A 22,213-nucleotide genomic window follows, 5' to 3' on the forward strand; every position below is an offset into this window, starting at 1 on the left:
TCAGAAAGGGATCAGTTTAGTTGAAAAGTGGGGATTAAAGTGGGGATTTAAATTTTCTGTGGAAAAAACAAAGATCATGTTCTTTTCTTGAAAGAAAATTGGGGAGAATATTGGTTTGACATTGTATGGAAATAAGGTAGAACGAGTTGACTCATTTCGTTTTTTAGGGGTGTATTTTGATGTCCGGTTGACATGGAAGGAACACATAAGGAATATTGTTAATAAATGCAAAAAAATAATAAATGTAATGAGATGTCTCGTAGGAATGGATTGGGGAGCTGATGTTGCTGCCTTAAAATATACATATGTGCCGTTAATTAGAACTAGGATTGAGTATGGGAGTGTGGTATATGGATCTGCAGCAAAGACAACACTTGCAAAGTTAGAAATAAATCAGGCACAGGCTCTTAGGATATGCATTGGGGCAGTGAAATCATCTCCAATATGTGGACTTCAGGTAGAAGTAGGAGAGATGCCACTATGTTTAAGGAGGAAACAGCTATTAGCTAATTATTGGCTGAACTTGAGAGGACATGGAGATAGTCACCCAACAAAATCAGTGTTAAAGGTTTGCTGGGAAAAAGAGAGAACAATTAAGTCCAGATTTGGATGGATAGGGGATAGAGTGGCAAGAGATATGGGAGTGTATGACAAGGATATCAGTCCAGCTGTTTTATGGCCACCAGTTCCAATGTGGATGCTTGAGACAGCTGAAGTAGACTTGGAGTTACTAAAGATAAAAGAAAGAAAAATAAATGTTGATTTAGTTAGTGAATTCTATGAACACATAGAACAGAGATATGGAGATCATGTACAAGTATTCACAGATGGATCTGAAGACCCTATGACAAATGCAACAGGATCAGCTGCATTTATCCCAAAATTCAGTGTTGAAGTAGTGAAGAGAATGTCAGATTTCCTGAACGTGTACACAGTAGAGTTGTACGCCATTTTAGTTGTATTAGAATGTGTTGAGCAAACTAAAGGAAGGAAAGTGCTGATATGCAGTGATTCAGTCAGCGCTTTATACAGTATTCAATCAGGATCATCTCACAGTCGTCAAGATTTATTATATGAAATCATATTTACACATTCCCAGGTGGTTAAACGGGACAGATGTGATATTCATGTGGGTTCCAGCACATTCAGGTATAGCAGGAAATGAAAAGGTGGACAGGTTGGCAAAGGAAGCTGTAAAGAAAGAGAGGATTGATATTAACGCCAAATATCTAAGTCAGAGGGGAAACGAGTCACATGGAGTAAAATTAAACAGGAATGACAACAATATTGGAACAATCAGACAAAGGGAAGACATTTATACTCAATTCAGAGGGAAATAGATAAAGTAAAATACAGAGGGAGCAACAGAAGAGAGGAGGTCGTAATGTCCAGGTTAAGAATCAGTCACAGTCATTTAAATAGCTCTCTACATATCACTGGAAAACATTCATCTGGTCTTTGTGAAATATGCAATCAAGCAGAAACAGTTGAACATGTAGTTATTAAATGTAGAAAGTATGTAGCACATAGACAGAACATGATGTCAGAAATGGAGAGAGAGGGACTCGTAAGAAGAGATGTAAAAAGTATTTTGGAGTGAGGTGAAAGAGGGAGAGGCTGAAGATGCTTGTTTAAATATCTCTTGAGAACAGGTTTGTTGAGGAGGATTTAGGAATGTGAGTAATAATTAAATCCAGCAGATGGCAGTAGTGCAACTTTTTGGATGCCAGCTGCCAATAAAATCCAAAGAAGAAGAAGAAGAGGAAGGCAAGATGGCGGACCGTGTGCAGCGTATTTTCTGAGCTCCGTCTGCTTGTCCCAATTTTACACATACTTTAAAATCCACCTCAATTCTGTGTGATCGTATGAATCTCTAATACATCATACCGACGCTTTAACCTTACAGTGCTCCGGAAATTGCAGCATGAAGACGAACAAGAAGCTCTCTTCAGCCCGCAGTAGCTCGGAGATTTACGGCCATGATGATGCTAAGATGGAGGTCTCTACCGAGAGCTCCAAAAGAAAAGAGCCTTTCTCTCCAGCGAAGAACCCACCAGCAACTAAAAAGAAGGACACTGGGTCAGAGGAAGGTAGGGAAGGAATGAACGAAGTCCTGAACACTATAAACCAGCTAACTGGAACAGTGGACACTCTAGGTACAGATACAGCAACACTCAGTGATGCTAGCTAACATAGCTAAAGTAGTTGAGTTCAATGCTGCAGAAATAAAGGACTACTCAGAGTAAACAAGAAGCGAGTCGTGCGGACCCATGTGACACTGGACTAAAGGAAAACCCTTCAAAATAAAAGCAGGACAAAAGACTACATAGATAGCGATACTAGACATGGTCCATCAGTGTAATAATAAATGTGGGAAAATTTCACTGTAAACATTTAAAGTAAACTATGGTCAAACTTGGATCAGACAACAGAATGCAATGTGACTGTCGCTGGCGCTGCTTGAGTTAAATAGGTTGCCATAGCAACACATGAAGTTAAAAAGCTTGACTTTTATTTAATATGATTGCTTATTTGTTTTCCTTTAAATGCAATCTTAAAAAGCAGGTTATACTGTTAATTCAGTAATTTATTAGTCAAGATCTTTTTATTTCTGTTTGTTATGTTGTCGTGTCGATAAAGTTTCTTTGAATGTCACATGACATTATTGACCGGAAAGCTAGACTACGTACAGCAGCACGGACTTTGAGAGAGATAGAAATCGCGGGTTCTGCAGAGAACTTTATTATCCCGTCCTTCTTCATTCCTAAGCGTTGGTCAGCAGGCGAACACGGTAAATATTGTTTTACATAACGTTTAATTTACCTTTTGACATATGAAGTGATTTTAGCTGAAGGCTAAAAACTGTCTTGTCTGTTCTAGTTTTCACGGTGTCTCCATGATGTGTCTTCTGTGAAGATTAAAGCTTGTTGTGGACATCAGTATGAATCGTGGACTTTTTACTGACTTTCCATGTTTTGATTTGCACATGAAATCAATGTCTGGATAGGGTTACAAATAATTTTAGTCACCTATGAAGACAATGCTTTTATGTGCAATTTAATACAGGGAAAATCACATTGCATTCTATCTATCTATCCTTTTCGTGCTTTTATTTTGAAGTGTCTCATTCAGTCGTGTCACATGGGTCTGCAGGACCCTCGTCTTATTTACCGTAAAGGAGCTGATAAACAGAATAGAACGTTTATTAATAAGAACTTTTAATTATAGGTGAGCTCAATGTGCTCTACATTGATGATAAAAACAGGAATACAAGAGACAAATGGTTATCTCAACAATCAAGACAAAACAAAAAACACACACACACATACTCAAAGACTAATTATTCGTATGCTTGAGAGAACAGAGGTTTTAAGTTTAGCTTTAAAAGTAGAGACACCTTTACCATTACAATCATCCAGGATTGAATTCTCACACCCCATGGTACACGAGGATGGCATTGCAACACCAACTAGAGAAAGTGAGACAGCGGCAAAAGGATCACTTGCACTTCAGATGCCACAGAGACGCACAACATCGAACTCAGTGACTTGAATTCTGTGTTTGCACAGAGTTGACTTCACCTGCTACACCTCAACATCCGGAGTCTTATTCCAAAGGTACATGAATTTCGCCATCTCTGCCTTCAGAGTAGAGTGGCGATTTTATCATTCTCTGAAACATGGTTGGATGCCTTCGTTTGTGATGCAGAAGATTATACCGCGATAAGAAGAGATAGAATCAGGAAAGGAGGAGGTCTGTGTGTTTATATCAGATCGCATTTGGCTTTTAATGCAAGATCTGACTTGAATAACGACCTAATCGAGGCAGTATGGCTGGATGTTTTACTACCCAAAACTAAACCCATCTTAGTCGGGGCCTGCTATCGTCCACCGGACCAGTATCATTTTTACGAGCTGCTGGAGGAAACATGCAATAACTCTGTTGATTTTACAAAATCAGAGGTCATAATCGCCGGGGACATGAATACAGACATCCGCAAGCCTTAAGAATTACAGTCCATCTGCTCTATGTGAACACTTGAGAACTGTAAACTGGTCTGAAGTTATGAATTGTGACACTGTTGACAAAGCCTGGGTTATTTTTTAAATCAAGTTTTCTTCAAGCTGTGAATAACAGAGCACCCTCTAAAACCATCAGAATAAAGCAAAGAACTGAGCCTTGGATGTCAGATGATATTTTAAAGGTCATTACATTAAGAAATTCAGCTTTTAAAGAATTTAAGAAGAACCAAAATGAGAGTGATTTTATTCAATATAAGAGCTTGCGCAATGATGCTCAAAGGCTCATTAACAATGCAAAAAAATCTTTCGTCAAAGAAAAGATCGTTGAACATAAAAAGGATCCAGGAAAACTTTGGAAGGCTCTCAGGGACCTGGGATATAGCAAAAAGTGAAAAACAAGGTCTGTTAGGCTCAGTTTGGAGGTGAACGGTAAAGTTACCTCAGACAAAAATGAGGTGGCTGATTATTTAAATATCTACTTTACTACAGTAGCTGAAAATCTAGTAGAGAAGCTCCCTGATCACTCGGGTGTATTCAATGAGGAGCAGGTGCAGAGGCATTACTCACAATACGGCATTCAGACAGGATGATTTTCTTTTTGTGAAGTCAGTGATAGTAAGGTCTTTAGGAGACTGCAGGAACTCAATCCTAGTAAAGCTACAGGTTTAGATAACATTTAAGCGAGGTTTCTTAGAGACTCTGGAGTTATTATTGCTCCATCTGTGACCCATATAATAAATATGTCAATAGAACATGGTAATGTTCCAACAGAGCTTAAGAGTGTCCAGGTTCTCCCCCTCACCCCCCCACTATAAGAAGGGTATTCAGATAGATGGGGGGAACTACAGACCAGTTTGGATTTCATGTGGTGTGTCAAAAGTAATGGAAAAGATCATTCATGTACAGATTGAGGAGTACATCCAAAGCAACAACATTTTATTCCATCTTCAGTCAGGATTTAGAATATCTCACTCGACTGAATCATGCCTGTTGTTTCTGACAGACAAAATAAGAAAAGAAATGAACTTTGGCAAACTCTGTGGAATGGTTATGTTAGACCTGCAAAAGGCATCCGACACAGTTGATCATAGCATTTTGATTTGCAAACTAAAAGCTTTGGGTTTTAATGATGCGGCCATTCGGTGGGTTCAATCTTATCTGACTGATGGATAACAAAGGGTAGATGTCAATGGGACATTATCCAATCCAAAACCTGTTACTTGTGGTAACAAGGGAGTTTTTTCTGGCCTTTATTGTTTTTATTATATAACAATTATCTTCACTCAGCTTGTTCATATGATATATTTTTATATGCTGATGATGCTGCATTATTAGTATCCCAAAAAGATAAAATAGTTGTGGAAGACACTTTGAGTGTAGAGGTTCAAAAGGTGGTGAGATGGCTCTCAGATAACAAACTTTCCCTTCATTTAGGAAAGACAGAGGCCATCCTCCTAGGGTCACAAATCAAATTGAGAAAATCACCTGATTTCAATAGATTGGTCAGACATTAATTTTATCAAAATCGTCTGTAAATTACCTTGGATGGGTTCTGGATAATATTTAATCAGGGGAGAATATGGTCTTAAGAGCTCTCAGTAAAATTTACAATAAAAGAAAAGCTGAATTATTGGATATACCAGCCCTAAAAACACTAGCAGGAGCATTGGCTTTCAGCCACTTTGATTATGCTGCCACCTTCTGGTACAATAGTTTATCACAGTCTCTAAAAAACAAATTACAGACTGCACAAAATAAGCTAATAAGAGTCGTTTTGAAGCTGTCCCCCCGGACAGAGGCAGCTCGACACATTTTATTCCTATGAGATACGAAAGCTGTTTTGTAAAAAATATTTTTTTAAATACTGCCACATCCCAGTGGAACAAGCTGCCCATCTTCCTTGAGACAATCCCGGTTGAGAGGAGTTTTAAGTCCGATCTCACAAAATGGCTAGTAAATAATTTGTAGATCTATACATTGTTTTGTTTTTTATATATATTTTTCATTAATTTGTTTTGTGTTAGTCTGATGTCACTCTTGCCTGACACCTTATTTGATCTGCCGTCTTGTACTGTGATAGAGGACAACAATGGAAATAAGCCCTCTGGCTTTTTTCTGTATTTTAATCCTCGACAGTTTATTTTTCTTTATATGGAGTCTGATATCATCAGCCTGTCATTTATGTGTTTAAATTTTGTCAAATAAATGTATCTATTTATCTATGGACCTCAGGTCAGCAGGTAGTTTGTTCCAGGTAGAAGGACCACAGTAACTAAAGGTCCCCTCTCCAGACTTTAAACTAATTCTTGGTATGACTAACAGACCTTCACTTGATGACCTGAGGGCCCGGGTCGGGTTTTAGTCTGAATACACTTCTTGTTACAGTTTTTAGCTTTTGTGTTTTGTATGCAATATTCATTTCCTTTGCTTCATTTGTTTAATTGATCAACTGAACAAACTACTTGTGGTTGATTTTAGAGTTTTAAAATACATTTTGTATATCATGCTACAAGTAGTGGTGGGCGATATAACGATCTTAGATCGTGAAGGATTTTAACTTGCTGACGATCTGCCAAAGCAGGGAGATCGTAGAACCGGGCTAATGTGTTTATTCTGTCATGCTGCAGTTTATGCTCCGACACAAACACGTCTCCCTCCCTCCATTTTTGCTCCGCAGCGGTGAAAACGAAACTTAAAAGTAAAGTCCGCAAAAACAACTCCATCCCGGTTATATGCAACTGTTCTGATATATTTCCAAACCGACACGCTGTGAGCAACAGTTAACTTATTTGTATAGTTTGCACAGTTAAGTTTACATCTCGGATAGCAACACATGAAACCGTTATACGAGCTGGAGAGACGTTAACAGTCTGCAGAGAGACAGACAGAGCAGAGCTCAGACAGACAGTGATGGGAGATATAACCCCAGTGTTTAACATGTTGCTGTCGGTGTTTTCTGCTCTCTCTCAGTTTTTAGAAGTTACTTACCAAGCCTCTCCACCCGAAGCTCACCTGTTGTGATAACCGAATTTATAGGGATTAGGCTATACGACGTTACAAAGCAGCAGGCAGGTGAGAGTGAGTAACCATGGTGACTGTCTGTCTGTCAATCAACAATGTCCCGCCCCCTCTATGAATTAAACTCTTCTGTCAGTAAAACTTACTTTGATCATGTGTCATAGAATAAGCACATTCTGTATTATGTTTGATTATATATAAACAAAACTAGAGTTAGTCCAATGATATCATAAAAAAACAACAAAGTCTATAAACAAAGGCTGCAGGGCCTGTATGAAGCTACAGCTGTAGGAACTCTGCAGGGCTAAAAAGAACAGAAACACAAGAACTTGAAGTCTACATGTTTTTAAATGAATGCATCACTGGGTGAAAATGTTCCTGATTAGCACAAAAAGAGGACACATAACTAAATCATCATTTCAAAGTGGTGAGGAAAACCTTCAAATTGTGCACAAATATTGATCAAATTGAGGGAAAGACATTTCTGTTGCTAAAGATGTTCTGGGTGAGACCTCCAGACCTCCTACAAAGATGTTTTTCAAATAGATTAAACTTGTCTGCACAGTTTTTGTGCATTTAAAAACATTATACAGGGAAATAAGTTTGGTTGAACTGGTCAGTAACTTACAAATTTGTCTAAAGAACAGTATGAAAAAAATCATGATAAAATCGTGATCGTGATTTTTGCCCAAAAAAAATTGTGATATGATATTTTTCCCATGTCACCCACCTCTAGCTACAAGTTTTTGTCTTGTGTTACAAAACGATCAACCATTGTAGCAGCAGCGCTATGAGCACAAAAAGTGAATGTACAGCCCTGGCCTAAATCAAAAACCAAGGAAACAAATGACACATAATACTTCCCTAAGGGTTTGAAATGTTGTGTGTCCACTTGTTTTATTTTGTTAATGCACTTTAATTTGTAAAGATTTCCTAAGAATATAGTATCTTCACTCTTCCTCAAGTTCCTTATTTTCATTCAAAATAAAGGTAGGTTTGTATCCAAAAAGGAAGTAAGGTAACCTAAGCTTAAGACAAAATTATAAAATAAAAGAATTAAAAACTTTTTTTTAAATGTAAAATAAGTGAATTCCAAACACTGTGATCAATTCCAATGAACTATTGATTTTCAGCCTTTAAAAATGAATTTGACAGCCCTTATTAATATTTAAAAAGCAGTCTAAGTACCGTTAATGTTTGTTTACTGTGTCCTGCAGATGTCCAGCAGCTGTTGGTGAGTAAAGAAGAGCTTCCACCTGAGCAGCAGGAGTGGAGCCACATTCTGGACCAGGAGGACACTAAGCCCCAACACATTAAAGAAGAACATGAGGAACTGTGGATCAGTAAGGAGGAAGAACAGCTTCAAGGACTGGAGGAGGCTGATACCGCCAAGTTCCCCTTCACTCCTGTCTCTGTGAAGAGTGAAGATGATGAAGAGAAACCTCAGTCCTCACAGCTTCATCAGAGACAAACTGAACAGATGGAAACAGGAGTTGATGGAGAGGACTGTGGAGGAGCAGAACCAGAGAGAGACTCAGATCTAGAGAGACGTTTACAACCAGAGACTAAGCTCGAGATTGAAGACTCTGATGAACCTGAGACTGATGACAGTGATGATTGGCAAGAGACAAGAGAAGATTTGTCAGAATTAAACTTAAAGAATAAGAAACTAGACACTGGTAAGAGACCACACAGGTGCTCGGAGTGTGGTAAAAGATTTAACCTGCAAAGAGATCTGACCACACACATGTTAGTTCATAAAGGAGAGATAGCCGTAAGCTGCCATGAGTGTGGTAAAAGCTTTAGTTCTAAGGGATATCTGACCAAACATATGATGATTCACACAGGAGAGAAACCCTTCAGCTGCTCTGTTTGCAGTAAAAGTTTTACCCATAGAGGAAGTCTGACATATCACATGTTAATTCATACAGGAGAGAAAGCCTTCAGCTGCTCTGAGTGTGAGAAAAGATTTAATCTGCAAAGAAATCTGACTAGACACATGTTAGTTCATACAGGAGAGAAACCCTTCAGCTGCTCTGAGTGTGGTAAAAGATTTAACCTAAAAGAGCATCTAACCACACACATGATGATTCACACAGGAGAGAAACCATTCAGCTGCTCTGAGTGTGGTAAAAGATTTAACCTGCAAGGATATCTGACCAAACACATGATAATTCACACAGGAGAGAAACCCTTCAGCTGCTCTGTTTGCAGTAAAAGTTTTACCCATAGACAAAGTCTGAGGTATCACATGTTAATTCATACAGGAGAGAAAGCCTTCAGCTGCTCTGAGTGTGAGAAAAGATTTAACCGAAAAGAGCATCTGACCGCACACATGATGATTCACGCAGGAGAGAGACCCTTCAGCTGCTCTTTGTGTGGTAAAAGGTTTTGTTCTAAGCAACATCTGAAAAGACACATGATGATTCACATTGGAGAGAAACCCTTCAGCTGCTCTGAGTATGGAAAAAGGTTGACTTCTGAGAGAAATCTGACCAGACACATGACGATTCACACTGGAGAGAAATGCTAATCCTTTACAATGGTGTTGGCCCTCAGCCATGTGTGCTGGACAAAGGACTCAGGCCTGTATCACAGTTCTCAAGTCTGACTAGAGTTATTTTGGAGGGAACCAAACAAAGGAGTCTTAGCCCAACAGCAACTAACAAATAGGTGTGAAAAGTGGGGGGTGGGGGTGTCTGAATTCTCTATCCTCATTGGAGGAGGCCTGAGGTTAACCCACAGGCAGTTCCAGTCTTTAAAAGCAATCGCCAGGCATTGCTTCTGTCACTTTAAGTGTTGTCTGCTGACATCTGAGGATAAACTCTCCAACAAGATGGACTCCAGCATTCGAGACAAACCCTTCCCTCCTCTTGACTTGCATAGGTTAAACTCCAGAGCTGAGGTTGCTCAGTCTAGGTAGCTCTTCACATGCTGAATTCAAGCATCAGAGGATTCAGCTGACTACTTCCACGGCATATTTTTTTGGAGTTTTGGGCGCAATCAGATGCTATCAGGTTCAAGCAAAAAGAAGAGTTTCTTTCCTTTGATTTTTCATAAGACGTCATTGAACGCAACTGAACAGGAGCGCTGAAGGAAGCCCACTGATCCCTGAATCCACAAGGACACATAAAGAACTCGGCTCCTGGAACCAGAAGACCACAGAGCAGCGCTCTGGTCGAAGATCTGAATCCTGCTATCCTCCTCCTAAATCTGCCTAGAAGGAAACCTGCCTGAATCTGTTGATTTAATATTCAACAGAGAGAAGATTTAACCAACTTTGCAATGATCACCAGGAGTTACCCCAAGTAAGGGCTTTGGTCTGGGCAGAAATAGTTTCAGAAATAGTTATGTTTCTTTTATAACCACTGATAATTATGCATCATTATTGACAAGACGTCACATTCTGTTTAGTATCTGTTGTAAGCTGCTGCATTTGTTTTATTGTAATGAACTGCTGTGTTCGCCTATGTATGTAATTGCTATGCTAGTTTACCTTCAGTCAGCGGCTTTCACAATCAGAAAGACCAGTGTACCCGCCGTTGAATCAAAGTCCAGCCACTTTCTGGTGTTTAAGTAACAGTTACTGAACTCAGCTCAGAGAGCTCAAACTATTTTAAAAGGTAGCCACATGGCTTCCTTTGTTGTCCACCATTTTGTCACCATGTGACAAAGCCACATGGTGCATTGTCTCTCTCCACCATCTTGTTTTCTCTCTCTCTCTCTCATCCACACACACACACACACACACACACACACACACACACACACACACACACACACACACAACTACACTTTTACACCTCATTCACAAGCCTTGCTTGATAATGTTTGTTTGCTTAGATTAGTTTGTAATAGTTATTTGTTTGATTAAGGTCATTGATTTTTGGATTGATGTTGCTTTGTTTAAATAAATTCTGTTATAATTTAAGAGAGCAGTTGTTTGTGATTACTGGTGTATTTGCATTGTGATATAAGCTGGGTGCAAGGGCTTTGTGTACGGATTTCACGCCTTCAATTTATTAAATATAGTCATTAAATATTAATAATAATAATAATAATAATAGTAATTAAGTAACTAATTTGAGACTGATTTTAGTGAGATTTTGGTTATATTTCCCTGATTCCAGGATGGTGCCCCAAGAGTGATTAAACATAGTTTAATGATATTGTTATTTATATTGTTAATAATTAAATATAATTATTCAAGAATATAACCAAAGTTGACTTGGTAAAACCCCAACAATGGTAAAACTGATCCAAAGGAATCCAAGTTAACAACATCATTAATGTGTATTCACAAGTATGTATTGACTAACAGATGTATAACTGTTGTTATGAAGGGATTTAAGACAATTCTATTCACAGGAATCTGTCTGTACTTTTTTTACTTTTGTGATGTTTTGTGTGTTTATATGAAACAGTTACAGTGTAAGGATCCTTCTTCTCTCCTGATATCTTCTTTTCTTTCTGTCACTCTGTTTTTTTGGAGGCCTCTGTGTTGGGTAGCACTATTTGTTTTACCGAATACCGAACAGTGAGCATATTTTCTGGAACACCTCGGACTCGAAGTTCCATGATACCATGTACCATGATCACTGTGCACTGTCTGTGGTGCACCATAACGACAAGCCCACTCTGACACCGGCAATTCAGCCTCAGTCACTGCTTGTTCATTGGGTAGGGGAAAGGCTTTTACCCATTTTGTGAAATAGTCCTGCATTATGAACACATACCTGTTTTTTGTCTCGTTCAATGGCTACATGATGTCCAAGGCGATGCGTTCCATTGGAGCAACCACCCTGATGGTTCCCATGGGGGCCTTTGGTGTCTTGTGAGGCCTGGCTTTCACTGCAGAACTGGAGTATGTGCAGCACCAGAGAGCAACGTCCTCTCTCATGTGATACCAGTAGTGTCACTCTGTAGCCGTGCCACAATGGCCTCTACCCCGAAATGTCCCCTAACCGGTCTTTCATGCACTGGCCTCATGATGTCTGATTAAATGGCACGTGGCAGTACCACTTGAGGATAGAACTGGGTATCATCCTGGACGTAGAGACGCTTCCACTGGCTCCAGTACGCCTCTTTGGCTAGACTGCGAGCTGAGATGGTAGTCCATGGAGGGCACTCTCCACTAGTTGCTATCCATGCTGTAACAGGTGCAAGGTCTTGTTGGTGGAGGGTGGACGGTGGACTGCCTGAATAACCCCCCCCATCCATCTCTCTTCCTACATCTTATCCCATCTCCATCCATCCCCAGCTCTCCTAATCATCTCTGCTAAGCTCAGCCGAGTCAAGTCCTTCGACTGGATCAAGGTGAGAGGCGAGTTCATCTGCTTCATCTGCTCTTAACTGATGAAGTATTTTTCTAATGGACCAAATAAGTTTCTTTCTCTCGTTGCCAGACATGGGTGCTGCAGTCGGAGTTAACAGTCCTGCACTCCTTAGACTTGGGCCCCTTTAACCTGGTCCTTTCACCTCTTGAGCTGCCTACTAGAAAACCCCTTTTGTTCCAGCAACACATCGTCAGCCTGGCACTTGGGTCCAATAGATCACTGGATCAGCATGCAGTTGTTACTCAGGCGATGCGGATCCCGGACGAGCCCCCAAAAAACTGTGACAGGTCTCAAAGTGAGATCCCATATGCAGATAAGTCAAAATGACTTGGAAAAAACCATAAAAGGACTGTATCTGAGCATCAAGCAGCGAAAATATCAGCTATATCGTCAGTCTGGTGAGATAAAATGCCACCACCAATGAAGATTTGTTTATTTTTCAAGAAGTGACTAAATTAAATCAGTACCCTTTTTATACATAGCTAATAGCTAATTTATTCATTAAAAAAATCTGTTTTGTGTACAATAGATGTTTTTTTGTTTCACATTCTAGATGGCAATAAGCGGAGACATCAGCTAAGAAAAAAGATTGCTGCAGAAAAGAAAGCCTTGGAAGATGCCATCAGTAAACATAATTGTAACTGTTGCAATTATTGTTTACCTTTATAATGTAGAAATTAAGAATTAGGTTGTATTTAAGTTTAGCTTTGGTAGAATATTTATACGTTTAAGTTAATCATTTTATTAAATACAAGTGACTTTTATTTTGGAGTTGACTTTGATGTTGCGTTGGACTGCTCTCTTAAGATTTTGATTTGCAGCGATGCAGCGGGTGTCGACAGCATGGCAGGCATGGACTCTCACTGAATGAAAGTTGGACTTCACAATTCTCTCTTATTAGCATGCAGCCAACGAGGTAGTTTGATTTCATTTGTATTTTGCTTTTGGTTGACTGTTGTTGCATTGATCACATGCTGCATGTGTTATTATTTATGTTTGCCTATATTGTTTAATAATTGTCATGTTTTATACCATTTAGTTTTCACTGTGGATTTGACGAAAGCTTCGAATAAACCTGTTGCAAGAAAGCCAATTGTGTCTGCTGTGCTTGGAGGGAATTACAGTGAAAACTTGCACGAATTACAGTGAAAACTCGCACTCGAGAGAGGGAAGTAAAATGACGTACAGTTTTCAGAGCATCGTTTCCAGAAAAATCCATTAAGAAACTGGACACTAAGAAGTAAAGGGTTGTCTAAGAAGGATTCTGTAACGGTTTGCTAATTTACCGTGAAAGTTGTTTTTTGTGTGATATGTGTTTTGAATTATGTGCTCTCGAATCTAAAGAAGCTTGCTGCTTAAGATATCTTTGAAAGTGTAAAGTTGAAAAGGTGTGCGCTTAGAAATAATTAGAGGTAGTTTGTCATTTGATCCTAAAGTTTCTGAGTATTTTGAAGTGTTATATTAAGCATATTTTGAAAGTAATATATAAGTAATATATTTAGGTTTTTTCTTATAAGTACACTTGAGATCTAATTATTGATTTAAAATAATATTTCACTTTTTGTAAGCTTTAAAAAAAAACTGTCAAGTGATACATTTAAGATACTGTTAATTTAAAGGTTAAAGAGATTTATTTACAAAGGTTGGTCAAAATAGTGATCTAAGATGTCAAAGACAGATGAGCCTACAGTTCAAGTGAGGGATAGTGCAGATAAAGGAAAAGATGGTGATGCTGAAGACCAACAAGAGAGAGAGCAGCAACCAAGAAGAAGCCAAAGAACCAAATACTTAACAGAGAAGGGTAAAGAAATGCAAGATGGCAAAATTAAAGGGCTTCAACAAAGGTTCAACTACATTTATGACAAATGGAAAATTCAAGTCAAATCAAAGAAGCAGTCATTATCCAAATCAACAGAGCCTTTATCTGAAGACTTGCTAAAGGAAATCATATGTAATGTCACAAGTCTTTCTGCAGATATCCAGCGTGTTTATGATGAACTACGCAAAGTTTCAGCTCCAGACCAAGACATTCGTCGAAAAGTAGATCGGTGTGTAGAGGTTTCTAAGTTCATTGTGTCCAAAGTCTCAAGTCAACTTGATGGAAAAACCACAGAAGAACAGCAAGATTGGCCTGAAGCAGGTTCTCTCTTTGACTCAAGCTCTTACAAATCAGGTTCTGTCACTTCTTTATTGAAAATCGGTTCAGAACAATCAAGCAAATCTTCTGTAAAACGACAAGAAGCTGCAGCTGAGGCCACTGCAAGTCAAGCTGTTCTGAAAGTGTTAAAAGAACAAGAAAAAGAACAACTAGAAATAGAGCGTCTTGAAGCAGAAGCTAAAAGGAAGTTAGCTGATGTTGGGGTTGTATCAGGTCAACTTTGGTTATATTCTTTAATAATTATACTTAATTATTAATAATATAAATAAAATATCATTAAACTATGTTTAATCTCGTTTTGGGGCACCAACCTGTAATCAGGTAAATATAACCAAAATATCACTCAAATCAGTCTTAAATTAGTTATTTAATTACTAATATTATTAATAATGAATAACTATATTTAATAAATTGAAGGTGTGAAATCTGTACACAAAGCCTTCGCACCCAGCTTATATCACAATGCAAATACACCAGTAATCACAAATAACTATTATAAACTAATCTAAGCAACAAACATTATCAAGCAAAGGCTTGTGGAAGGGGTGTGAATGTAGGTGTGTGTGTGTGTGTGTGTGTGTGTGTGTGTGTGTGTGTGTGTGTGTGTGTGTGTGTGTGTGTGTGTGTGTGTGTGTGTGTGTGTGTGTGTGTGTGTGTGTGTGTGTGTGTGAGAGAGAGAGAGAGAGAGAGGGAAGAAGAAAGGGGGGAAGATGGCTTCGTACCCACGTGGTCGTTCACGATGGCGCAAACCTAACAAAGACCTGGGTGCGTGCGTGGATGAAAGGGAGAGAAAATTACTTCGTCCCACGTGGTCGCCCTTCCGATGGCGCACACCTAACAAAGGCCTAAATATGGCCTTAAGGTCTAAAAGAGACTGAGTTCGGCCCTACGCGATCTGTGTCTCTGAGGCGTCTGGATAGCCGCGAGTGTATAGATCTCTGTGCGTAATGGCGCGGTGGTGGAGTTGGTCTCCAGATGTACATTTACACGGGAATATGTGTGTGTGTATGTTCGTAGAAGGGGAAATAAAAGAGGATAAAAGAGAATAAAAGAGAAATGCGTGCCTGAAGAGGCCGGATCACAGTCCGACTCCCGCGCCACAACTCGGAGTAATTCCCTTCATTCACAGAAACAAACCAATAGCCGAATTCAAGTTAATACAGCTTACACTGGCCTTTCTGATCAGAAGAGTAATACCTGGTTATAACGCTGTTACGCTAAACACATATAGGACGCAGCGGTCCGAAACAACAACAAGAGTTTTAAACAGTTAAAACTCAGGACGCAGCGGTTCAACAAAGATAAAAATTACAGTTTCTGCTTCGATCAACAATTGTTAAAAACACTCTCTAAAGCTAATTCTGCCCAGACCTAAGTTAGCCTCACTTGTGAATTGCTTTGTCCGCGATTGGTGAAAGGAAAAGAGTCCGGCGATGGAGCAGATCTTCTGTCCGTCCTGGTGCAGAGGCGTCTGATGGCGGCGAGGGTCCCTTACGGTGAGAGCGGCTTCGTTGGTTCTCCGTCGAGTGGAAAGATGTCCTTTGATGTCCTTTCGTTGCAGGACGGAATAAGACCGTTATCTTTCTGATAATCTGTTATAGTCTGACGCTCTCCGAGAAACTGAGATGCGTTCACTGGACAATCCGAGCTCGGAATTTAGAACACTGCCGGCCGCGGATTACCTGCGCGCCAAAAAAAAAACTTAAAACAAAGGAAGATTGTTGCAGAAACAGGAGGTAAGCTTGGGTCTCCGAGCACTAGAAGTCAGCGCGTGGAAAGAGAAAGAACAATGGAAGTCTTGGAGTTTTTGTAGCCTGGCCTGCTCCATGGGGGGTCTACTTCAGGTCCCCTCCAATGAGGAGAGAGAGGTTCCGGTCCCCCCCTTACTTCATGCGTAGGTGTGAAGTACCGCAGGGGATTCTGGGATTAAGAATCCTTTTAGGCCTCTTTGTGATCTCAGTGAATAACTCAAATGAGGCTTTTACAGAGGTGCAGGCCCAAGTCCATTGTTTGACTGTCTTAAGCCTGCGTGGCCCAACACTGATCAAGAGGCAGCAGCTGTAAAGCGTCGTTTAGAGCAAGAAACAGAAGAGCTGAAACAAAGATTAAAGAGAGAAGAGGAAGAAGCTAGTATTAGAGCTCAACTGGAAGATGTGTTTACAGCTCTACAAAAGACTCTTGAGGAAAAGAAAAGAAGAATACAGCACTTGGAAGCAGTAAAAGGTCTCAATGCAGCAAGAGCAAGAATGCAGGTGTATGATCAAGTTAAAGCCACTGAAGAAGACCTGACAGACATTGTAGAGTATGAGGTAGGAACAGACAACCAACTACCTGCTCCTACAAGTCCTCTGCCCCTACAAATGTGTCCTGTTCCATAAACTGCGACCACCTCTTCTTCTGACAGTACAGCAGAACTCGTCAAGGTGCTTGCAGGAGCTTTAAGTGAAAACAGAATTCCAGTTCCTGAACCTGCAGTATTCAGTGGGGATCCATTGACATACAAAGACTGGAAACTCTCATTTGAAACACTGATTGACCAGAAGAACCTTAAAGACAAAGAGAAGATATACTACCTACGACGATATGTAAGTGGACAAGCTAAGAAAGCACTTGATGGCTATTTCCTACTCGGGACGGAATCTTCTTATAAGCTAAGAAAGCACTTGATGGCTATTTCCTACTCGGGACGGAATCTTCTTATGCTGCTGCTTGGAAGATTTTGGAAGAAAGATATGGAAATCCACTTACAATTGCAAAATCCAATAGAGACAAACTTCAAGCATGGCCCAAGATAGGTCCTAAAGACAGTTTTGAGCTTAGAGAGTTCATGGATTTTCTAAGAAGCTGCTATGATTGAAATAAAGACATTGGAAATCTTGAACGACTGTAATGAAAACAGAAAAATTATTTCAAAGTTACCAGATTGGCTAACAGCAAGTTGGAACCAAAAGGTTATTGTAGAAGAAGAGGAAAGAAACCAGTTCCCCACATTCAGCAAATTTGTGAAGTTCCTAACTAGGGAAGCAAAAATTGCATGTAACCCAGTCACATCTTTGCAGTCACTGAAACAATGGGAAAAGCCAAAATTCAAAAGACAGAGCAAAGACACTGACTACAAGTTCCAATGAAAAGACATTCATTATATGCATATTCTGTAAGAAGAATGGACATACTTTGCACAAATGCAGGACGTTTATGGAGAAAGCAGTGTCAGACAGAATCAAATTCATACAAGCTGAAAAGATCTGCTTTGGGTGTCTCAAGTCAGGTCACCATTCAAAGAGCTGCAACAGTAGGAGTGTTTGCGACATATGCCAAAAGCGTCATCCTACATGAAGAACTAGAACAAAGACCACAAGCCAAGCAAACTTCAAGTCAAGAAAGACCAATCCAAGAAAGGTACAAAGAAAGACCTTGGTTAGCACAACATGAAGAAGCAACTATGAGTGCTACTTCAAACAGAGTGATACTTGATGAAACAAACACACAAACCGCTTCAATAATTCCTGTTTGGCTTTCATCCACAAATCAACCAGAACAAGAAGTCCTTGTGTACGCTTTGTTAGATTCTCAAAGCGACAACATTTATCCTAAGTGAAGTAGCCGACGTTTTAGATGCAAAGAAAGCACAAGTCAAGCTCAAGCTCTCTACTATAACCTCAAGAGCTACAGTAGTCAACTCTCAGAGACTGAACAATTTACAAGTCAGAGGCTTTCACTTAGATAAGAAGATCTCCTTGCCACCAGTCTACACACATGACTTTATTCCAGCCAACAGAACTCACATACCAACAGACAAAACAGTGAAAGCTTGGTCTCATCTAGAGCATCTTCAAGAGGAAATAGCACCTCTGCAAGACTGTGAAGTAGGTATGCTCTTTGGATACAACTGCTCACAAGCCCTAATTCCAAGGGAAATCGTTTGTGGACAAGATAATGAGCCTTATGCTCAGCTAACAGACCTTGGGTGAAGTGTAATTGGCCACGTGAATGCATGTGTTGACTACGGTGACGTTTTTGGAATCAGCCACTGCATATTGGTAAGACAAGTGACACTTGTGCAAAACTTTCTCCTAACATCAAAACTGAAGTACACTATGTGAACCGAACTAAAGTCAAAGAAATCAGCAGCAGTAGCTCAGTCTGTAGGGACTTGGGTTGGGAATCGGAGGGTTGCCAGTTCAAGTCCCAGTGCAGACCAAATATGGAAGTTGGTTCTGGTAGCTTGAGAGGTGCTTGAGCACTACCAAACCTCCTCCCCACCATTAGCTCAGGAGCTAATGCATGTGTGTGTTGCATGACTTACAGAGTGTAAAAACTGAAATTTCAATCAATAAAAGTAAATCTTCTTTATGAACAACATAATTTCACATGGAGATACAGAAAGGGTCTCTGAAGAAAAACTCAACAACAATCCGGCTTGGTACATTCCGCATCACGGAGTCTATCATCCGCAAAAAAAACAGGCCCTGACCTGACTAACACATTGGTTGGTGTTCTTTGCCGTTTCCGTAAGGGATCAGTAGCAGTTATGTGCGATGTTGAGAGAATGTTTCACATGTTTCATGTGAAAAAGGAAGATCAGGATTACCTGCGATTCCTTTGGTGGGAGAATGGTAACTTGGACACCACACCATCAACCTACAGAATGAAGGTCTACTTGTTTGGAGCGGCCTCATCTCCTGGCTGTGCCAACTTTGGCCTCAAACATCTAGCAGTTCAAGGGCAAGGTCAGTTCAGTGAGGATGCCATACGCTTCATTCAAATAAATGTTTATGTAGACGGTGGTCTGACGAGCATTGAAAGCAAAGAGGAAGCCATTCAACTTGTCAAAGAATCAAGAGAACTTTGTCACACTGGCAAGTTAAGACTTCACAAGTTTGTTTCAAACAGTGAGAATGTGATGGCAACCATCCCTGAAGAAGAACGTTCGCCAGTCAAGAAGCAAGACATGGCTTTGAGTTCACCACATATTGAGAGAGCTCTAGGTGTAGAGTGTTGCATCACATCAGACTCATTCAAGTTTAGAGTTCATGTGAAAGCTAATCCGCAGAGAGGTGTACGCAGAGAGAAGATCAACTGGGATGAGGAACTTCCAGAAAACTTAGAGATCTTCCTAAACTGGCTGAAATGGAAATCAAAAGATGTTTATTACCTTCAAGTTTCAGCGATGTCAAAACATACGAGCTTCACCACTTCGCAGATTCAAGCGTTTCCGGATATGGTGTATGTACTTACCTACGAGCTATTAACAAGTCTGATGAAGTCCATTGCTGTTTGGTAATGGGAAAGGCAAGAGTTTCGCCTACCAAGATCACAACTATACCGAGACTTGAACTCTCTGCAGCAGTTGTTGCAGTTTGAACCAGCGATATGCTCCAGAAATCCAAGATCTGCAACATTTCGTCTGGACAGACGCCACAGTTGTCCTTGGCTAGATAAACAATGACACCAGAAGATTTCAAGTGTTTGTAGCAAACCACGTTCAGAGAATTAAGTCAAGCTCAACACCTGAACAATGGGCTTATGTTGTCTCAGAGCATAATCCGGCGGATCATGCCTCTAGAGGTTTGACTGCAGACCAACTTAAGACCTCAAACTGGTTTACAGGACCAATGTTTCTTTGGCAGAAGGAACTACCCAATAGAGAATACATGGTGGTAGAAATCAAAGAAGATGATCCTGAACTTCGCAGGGCTGTTGTGTGTAACACCAAGGCAAAGGAAGAGAGATCAATTTTGGACCGCCTACAAAGGTTCTCTGATTGGTCAAGAGCTGTACAAGCAGTTGCCAGACTGAAAAGATGTGTGAAAGAACTAAAAGGTGAAAAGCAGAGAACCAACGAAAGTACAAGTCTAGTAGAAAGGAAAGAAGCAGTACTTACCATCATTAGATTAGTTCAGGAAGAAGCTTTTTCAGATGAGATAAAGAGCTTGAAACTAAAGAAAGCAGTTGCTAAGACCAACGACAACAAGATGAGTAAGCTGAGTCCATTCTTGGATGAAGAAGGTATCCTTAGGGTTGGAGGACACTTAAGCAAAGCTGCGTTACATCCACACATTAAGCATCCGGCAATACTTCCAAGGATCAGCCACATATCAGCTTTACTTATCAAGCACTTTCATGAAAAACTTCATCTCCAAGGAAGAAGAATGACTACAAACAAACTGTGAGGTAATGGATGGTGGATCCTAGGATGCAGCAGTGCAGTCTCATCACACATCTTTAAATGTGTCAAGTGCAGTGGATCCTATGTGTCAAGTGCAGTGGATCCTAGGATGCAGCAGTGCAGTCTCATCACACATCTTCAAATGTGTCAAGTGCAGAAAGTACAGAAGACATTCTGAAGAACAAATAATGGGTGACTTATCTCAAGACAGAACAGAAACATCCCCAACTTTCATTTACGCTGGCATAGACTGTTTTGGTCCATTTTATGTTAAGGAAGGAAGGAAAGCTCTCAAAAAATATGGTCTCTTACTTACCTGTTTATGTTCAAGAGCCATACACATAGAGATGATCGATGACATGACAACTGATTTATCAATGCTTTAAGAGCTTTCATAGCCATAAGAGGAAATGTTCGTCAACTAAGGTGCGATCAAGGAACCAATTTTGTTGGTGCACGAAAAGAGTTTGCAGAACTCATGAAAGGAATGGATGAAAAAAGAGTGGAAGTTCTAGGATGTGAACTTCTCATGAATCCCCCAGCTGCAAGTCACATGGGCGGGGTCTGGGAAAGACAAATTAGAACGATAAGAAGTGTTCTTACTGCTATTCTCGACCAGTCAGCACAAAGGCTTGACAGTAGCTCTCTAAGGAATTTCTTTTATGAGGTCATGGCCATCATTAACAGCAGACCACTCACCGCTGAACATTTGAACGACCCTTCTGGACCTGAACCTTTAACTCCTAACCATATACTGACAATGAAGTCGACAATCATTCTACCTCCTCCAGGACAATTTGTCAAGGAAGATCTGTATCTTCAAAAGAGATGGCGACGTGTCCAGTATTTGGCTAATGAGTTTTGGGCTCGCTGGAGGAATGAATATTTGTTGAACTTACAACAAAGACAAAAGTGGAAGAAAACAGGAAGGAACGCAAAGATCGATGACATTGTCCTTCTTCAAGATGATCTGGCACCATGCAATGAATGGAGGCTGGCCAGAATCACAGAAGTTTATCCAGGGTCAGATGGTAGGGTGAGAAAAGTAAAATTGCTTGTTAGCGACACCACATTTGACAAAAAGGGGAAACTCACTACTAAAACAGTGTTTCTTGAAAGACCCATACAGAAGGTTGTTACTCTGCTTGAGGCAGAATAAAGGGTTAGATGTTTGTTTGAAATTACATGCATAATGATTGATAACAGAACTGTTTATTGAGAAGTTGACTGTTTTATTGCAACACCCATGATGTTTAGAGGACTCCCACATAAAAGATTTCTGTAATTCGGTGGGAGTGTAACTGTTACAATTATTGTTTACCTTTTTATTTTATTTTGGAGTTTACTTTGATGTCGCGTTGGACTGCTCTCGCAAGATTTTTATTTGCAGCGATGCAGTGGGTGTCGACCATAGACTGTAAATATTACTGGACGAACCCTGACCCGTCTGTTACATAGGCAGAAAATGAGTCCAATCGACGGCCGCATCCATATTGGATTTGCAGTCTCA

At 40.1% G+C, this 22,213-nt stretch overlaps 1 protein-coding gene and 1 long non-coding RNA gene across 2 annotated transcripts in view; one reads left to right on the top strand and one right to left on the bottom strand.

Annotated features, from left to right (window-relative positions):
• LOC136178527 (uncharacterized) overlaps positions 1-22,213 on the bottom strand; it is a 142,577-nt gene that overhangs the window by 52,331 nt on the left and 68,033 nt on the right. The gene's annotated exons all lie outside the window — the stretch shown is intronic.
• LOC136178523 (gastrula zinc finger protein XlCGF57.1-like) lies at positions 1,763-10,835 on the top strand. Its single transcript, XM_065952417.1, has 2 exons — positions 1,763-2,090; positions 8,258-10,835. Exons 1-2 carry the CDS (start codon positions 1,925-1,927, stop codon positions 9,571-9,573), a joined length of 1,482 nt encoding a protein of 493 aa, XP_065808489.1. The 5' UTR covers positions 1,763-1,924; the 3' UTR covers positions 9,574-10,835.

The sequence above is a fragment of the Labrus bergylta genome, chromosome 3 (genome assembly GCF_963930695.1).
Source record: "Labrus bergylta chromosome 3, fLabBer1.1, whole genome shotgun sequence".
NCBI classification, from domain to species: domain Eukaryota; kingdom Metazoa; phylum Chordata; class Actinopteri; order Labriformes; family Labridae; genus Labrus; species Labrus bergylta.

Excerpts from the sequence above, each read along its gene's own strand:
- LOC136178523 (XM_065952417.1), top strand. The coding sequence starts at position 1,925 with ATGAAGACGAACAAGAAGCTCTCTTCAGCCCGCAGTAGCTCGGAGATT. Across the intron at positions 2,091-8,257 it reads GGACACTGGGTCAGAGGAAG|ATGTCCAGCAGCTGTTGGTG; the intron begins GTAGGGAAGGAA and ends TGTGTCCTGCAG.